This window comes from Cebus imitator, unplaced genomic scaffold (genome assembly GCF_001604975.1).
Source record: "Cebus imitator isolate Cc_AM_T3 unplaced genomic scaffold, Cebus_imitator-1.0 Scaffold199, whole genome shotgun sequence".
Lineage (NCBI taxonomy): Eukaryota > Metazoa > Chordata > Mammalia > Primates > Cebidae > Cebus > Cebus imitator.
In genome coordinates, this window is record NW_016107514.1 from 2,773,082 (window position 1) to 2,779,182 (window position 6,101).

The 6,101-nt window shown below is 41.3% G+C and overlaps 1 protein-coding gene across 1 annotated transcript in view; it reads left to right on the top strand.

Moving 5' to 3' along the window:
• NSMAF (neutral sphingomyelinase activation associated factor) overlaps positions 1-6,101 on the top strand; it is a 77,727-nt gene that overhangs the window by 48,433 nt on the left and 23,193 nt on the right. Inside the window, exons 10-11 of the mRNA XM_017547565.2 lie at positions 2,330-2,459; positions 4,226-4,297. Coding sequence (XP_017403054.1) covers positions 2,330-2,459; positions 4,226-4,297 — 202 coding nt within the window. The remainder of the gene's footprint in view (positions 1-2,329; positions 2,460-4,225; positions 4,298-6,101) is intronic.

The following is a 6,101-nucleotide window of genomic DNA, read 5'->3' on the forward strand; positions in this document are numbered from 1 at the left end:
GCCTTACCAGACCTTCCCTCCATTGCGTCTAGTTTGTTAAGATTGTTTAATTAATTCTTTATGAGATCAACATTTTTACTTCTATGTTTCCGTTTGGTTCTTTTTATACTTTCTGTTTCTCTGCTGAAACTCTCTATCCTTCTACATGTGTTGTCCATCTTTTGTCCTTGTTGACCCTTTTTTCTCTCTTTTTTTTTTTTCCATCAGTTCTCAGCCATTCTCTTCTCCATTGCTCTGTCCAGAGTGAGACCCTGTCTCACTCTCACCCAGGCTGGAGTGTAGTGGCATAATCATGGCTGACTGCAGCCTCACCTCCTGGTCTCAAGTGATCCTCAGCCTCCTGAGTAGCTGGGACCACAGTGACATGCCACCATGTCTGGCTAATTTTTTACTTTTTGTAGAGATGGCATCTCAGTATGTTACCCAGCTGGTATCAAACTCTTGGGCTTAAGTGAGCCTCTTGCCTTGGCCTCTCAAAGTGCTGGGATTACAGGTGTGAGCCAACATGCCTGGACTGTTCTTGATCCTTTATAGTAGTTACTGTAGTTATCTTAAAGTCTTCCTCTGATTGATCCAATGTCTGGGACATCTTCTATTGAGTCTTTTCTCTCTTGAGCATGAGTCATATTTTCTTGCTTCTTTGTTATGTATTATAATTTTATTGTATTGTAATTTTTTATTGAACAATTTGTTAAAAAGGAAATTTGAGACCAAACCAAATAATATTTACCTCCAGAGTGGTCATGCCCACAGGGAGACTCTGTCAATCAAATCTGTAACTGAGCTGCATTAAGACTTTGTTGCAGCTGTGGTTAAATTCAAGACAACACTGCCTGCAACTCTACTGAGGGAGTGATCAAGACTTTCTCTTCCACAGGACTTGGGATCTGAGCATTCGAAGAATTCTAGGGATGTCTTTGTGCTTTGCAGCTGAGCCATCAGGTTTCTGAACTGCGGGTGATTTCTCTTGCTTTGCACCCAGTCAACAGCCTTTTTGGTTCTCTGGGAAAGCTTTCTTCACTCTCCAGTCTCAACTCTGGCTTTCCATTTCCCTGAAAAATCTCTTTTCAATCTACAGCCCTTACTCACTTCTGTCATAGGTTGCGCTTCCTCCTGCAACTTACCTGTTGGTCTCTTCTTTCCTTTTTGCAATCATGTTCATTTAGGTTTCTTTGTATCCTCAACATTCCAGTGGGTTGTAAAAAGCAATGATGATTGGGCCGGGCACAGTGGCTCATGCCTGTAGTCCCAGCACTTTGGGAGGCCGAGGCAGGCAGATCACGAGGTCAGGAGTTCAAGACCGGCCTGACCAATATGATAAAACCCCATTTCTACTAAAAATACGAAAATTAGCCAGGCATGATGTGCGTGCCTGTGGTCCCAGCTACTCGGGAGGCTAAGGCAGAAGAATCGCATGAACCTGGGAAGCAGAGGTTTCAGTGAGCTGAGATCGCACCGCTGTACTCCACCCTGAGTGACAGAGCGAGACTCTGTGTCAAAAAGAAAAAAAAAAGCAATGAAGATTGTTCAGTGTATCCAGCTCCTTTTGGTTGTTAGTGTAAAAGCTTCAACAGTCTCTTATAGCTTTCCCACCCTAACTTGAGTGAAGGTCTTCCCCCGTATCTTTTTGTCCTGTCATTTATAAAGAGATATATTTTTAACCCAGTTATTTCAGTCATTGCCTTAAAATATTGCTGATTTGGTTGTTTTCCCTTTATTTTTTTTCAAAATCAGTAAAGCAGAATGAGAAGGGACTTTGTTGATTAAATATTTTAGGAGTGGGTATTGGAGAGATCATTTTTCACTGGTTTTCTGCAGTAAATCCACAAAATGATATACCCAAGAATATACAAAGGAATATACAATTACTCTAATGTATTATAATTCAAGTAATATATAATTATGTAGTCACAGCCTTATAAAGTGTAGTGTGAAGTAAATGCCACCTGTGTCAAGATGGTTTATAGGACAATATAAATAGGTCTCAGTGACAGAAAAATAGGAAATAATTTTAATGTAAGAGTAGTTTCAAGGCCTGTTTATTTGGGGATGAATGAGTTTAGCTAAAGGATTATTTGGTATTATTTACTTGTCTATCATGACTTCTGTGGTACATAAGCTCACCTCTTTCTTTAAAAACTGAGTTTTTGTCATGCCATTTTTAAAGAGTCAGTTTTATCTAAGCAATCAATTTATATTACCATTTTTCTCATATTAAATGTAGTGTTTAGACAAATTCATACAAAGTCACACTGTAGCTTTCTTAGATAAACCTAGAAGTAGATCAATTTCTAATTTTTCTTACTTTTGCTGAAAAACATATTTTCAGGTTCCAAAACATTTCTGAAAGGCTGCACATGGAATGCAAAGCAGAAATGGTGACACCTCTGGTGACAAACCCTGGACACGTGTGCATCACGGACACAAACCTGTATTTTCAGCCTCTCAATGGCTACCCGGTGCGTAGACCACAGGATCAGGTGGGGAGCTGCCCATGTTTATGCTGCTCCCAGATCATGTTCTCACAATGCCTGGGTCCTCACTTTTTGATGAGGATCAAAAGTCGTGTCCCCACTCACCCCCTTCACCAGCAGCACCTGTGTATTTTCCAAACACTGTATGTAACCTTGATTTGAAGTCTCCGCAGTTTGAGTTCCTCTGATCTGTTTTCCGTCATGTTGGGGGCACTTGCTCTCAGTGTGGTAAAAAGAAACCCTGTTTCTTCTGATTTTAGCAGTTGTCAGAGATTTAGACCTTTCTTCTAGGAGGCACTTCTGAGAGACCAGTGAAGTGTCCTATGGTTAATAAGAAATGGATTTTTAAAAAATATATTTTCTTATATGTACATAGATGTTGGTATTTCTTGCTTCTACCTAATGATGAACAGCCTCAGTAGATCTGAATTTTTCCTGAAGGAACACCGTGAGCAGGTTCTCCCAGCATACAGAGGTGCATGTGGAGATCCTGCTGTCTGGCAGTCATGGGCTCTTGCTAGAATTTTGGAAACAATCTTCTCTTTCACAGTGACACTGGACTTATAAGACCAGAAAGTAAAGATAAGCTTAGATTTCCGTGCTAAAACATGTAAAAAAATTTGTTTTTTATCTAGATCTGGCCGCTTTTTAGCATGATCCATTAAAAGAACAGAAATCCTAACACACCCTGGTAGTGCTGTGGGGCCATTTTTCAGGGCCCAAGAATCAGGAGTGTTTTCTGCAGGAGAAAGTTCCACCCTGGCAATTCTGCAGGCTGGTCATTACAGGGCACTAAAACATCTCAAACTCTCCCGAGTGAAAGATTATGCTATAGCGATTCTGACCACTAGGTGGTGGTGGGGCTCACTGTCTTAGTTCTGTATTCACTGCACGTGGCTGGAACAGCATTCTCGGGGAGTGTAATGCCTTGCCTTGGCTGCTAGCAGCGCTTGGGTCCAAAATTTTGAGAAAAAAATGTCTGTGTACCCTAGCTTCACGATCCATGGTATGAGCCTTTACCCCTTCCCAATACTGGCCAGGATCCTTGACCAGTAGTTTCCAAGACCTAACTCCTGGCCTCCAGGGTAGTTTCACTGTTGGAGAGGCTGACCTCTGCACACCCATCATCCCTCCCACTTGGGAGGAGGATCACGGACCCATAGTTCTTAGCCAATCTCAGCGCCTTTTTAAACCTCCTTTCTCTCTTACTGGTGTTTTAAAATTAGAGAAAAGCAAGACAATTTTCTTCTTCATTAACAAAGAAATAGTTTAGAGGCCTTGCTTTATACTTTAGTAATTTGTGAGCCTTAATACACTGTAACTTTTAATGAGATAAAAGGATTTTTAAAAAGAGATGTGTGTCAGTGGTAAGCAAACTATTTATCTAAAAAAGATAGCAAGATTCCTGAGACGTTATTTATGCCAGTTCTTTCATATTTCTTATCACCCCACAACCTAACCTGGAAGATATCACCCCACCCAACTAACCTGAAAGATACCTGAAAGATAGATGATTGCATTATCATTTGGGGGGTTGCCACATGGGTGGAGGGAGACTTACTCAAGGTCATAGAGCTAGTGAAAGATGGCAGAGCAGAATGGGAAACCACATATCACCTTGTCCTAAGATTTCCTTTGATTCATTAGGAAGGCAAGATTTGATGATTTTTTTTTCCCCTTTCTGATATTAAAGAACAACTTCTAATTGTGTCAGAACAATAATGTTTGGGATTGTCTTTCTACTTTTAAAGAAACCTGTGGTCCAGATAACACTCCAAGACGTCCGCCGCATCTACAAAAGGAGGCATGGCCTCATGCCTCTGGTGAGTCCCTGGGAGGCCGTGCTGGGGGAGAATTGTCACACCTTCAGTGTAGCCAGCGGTTTATTGACAATACACACCTATGGGATGTCTGAAAGTGCAAGTACATTGTATTGTAAGCAGATAGACTTTGATTTTGCTGTTCTTTCTTTTGGAGAAGCTAGAAATTGATAAAGGAATAACTCTTTCATGTAGAGAAGAGGTGCTATTTTGAAATATTTTTGGCTCCAAGAGCAAGAGGGCTAGAGTGCCCTTGAGTTTCTCACTCCTGCATTCTCAGATTCTCAGTGTCGGCTCAGGCTAGAATGATCTGTGCAAAACCAACCCTGTATCGTACTTGCCTCCACCGCTCTTAGCAGCTAGGTCTCGAAGCTAAGCTTGGAAGATATTGTAAAATTAATTCTTTTTTTTTTTTTTTTTAAAGATGGGGTTTCACCATGATGGCCAGGCTGGTCTTGAACTCCTGACCTCAGGTGATCCACCCACCTCGGCCTCCCAAAGTGCTAGGATTACAGACGTGAGCCACCGTGCCCGGCCAATGTTTTCTTATTTATTTATTTATTTAGAGATGGAGTCTTGCTCTGTCACCCAGGCTGGAGTGCAATGGCGCGATCTCGGCTCACCGCAACCTCCGCCTCCTGGGTTCAGGCAATTCTCCTGCCTCAACCTCCTGAGTAGCTGGGATTACAGGCACACCACCATGCCCGGCTAATTTTTGTATTTTTAGTAGAGATGGGGTTTCACCATGTTGACCAGGATGGTCTCGATCTCTTGACCTCATGATCCACCCGCCTCAGCCTCCCAAAGTGCTGGGATTACAGGCGTGAGCCACCGCGCCCGGCCTCAAAATTAATTCTTTAGTGGAACTAGTATATTCACAGCTAACTTACATTAATTCAACCTTTAGGCTTGCTGAGAGAGAGAAATAGACAAAATAACCATTTAAATCATGTAGGCAGTTCTTTCCAGCATTCCCTGAATGCATGTATGTCTATACTTAGGTATTTATGACACATGTCTTACTTTAGTAACCAATCCCTACAGAAGGTATTATTCCAAGGTATGTTAATTTGACACCAATAGAAATTCATTTTTTTCTTTTTTGAAGATTAACCAGAACTTGGTGACATTACAAAAGCATTGTGGAATTTCAACTCATTTTTGGGCTTTTAATTTGTGAAATTCAACTGTTTTGCTGCCTATATTACTTAAAAGGCCATTCCTCCATTTCCAGCACTAATAGCAGATCAGGGAAACAGATACTATTAAAAATCTCCTTCTTTGAGTATAGAGCTGCAGTCAGAAAAAGAGAATAAAATAACATTAAGTGCTTTCTGTGTACCAAGCAATTTGTGTATAATGTTTCATTTATCTGCTATCATAATCCTTGTGAAAGCAGATAGTATTGCATTTTACAGATAAAGAAATTGAGACTCCAGGGGTTAACTTCCTAAGCTCCCAGGTAGTACATGGTGAAAGCTGTATTTGAGCCAAGGGCAGCTCTGGGCTTTCATCCCGGCTTTGTCTATTCCTTTGCTAGCTCAGCCTTACCAACACTATAGTCACAAAGCTCACAGGTTTTTGTAAGATAATTATAATGTATTAATTGAATGGGTTATTCAATTATCAAATTGTTAGGTGTGCGTAATTATTATTTATTAGCTGGGCATGGTGCGCCTGAAGTCCCAGCTACTTGAGGGGCTGAAGGGGGAGGATCAGTTGAGCCTATGAGTTTGAGGCTGCAATGAGCTGTGTCACACCATTGCACTCCAGCCTGGGTGACAGAGCAGGACCTGGTCTCAAAAAA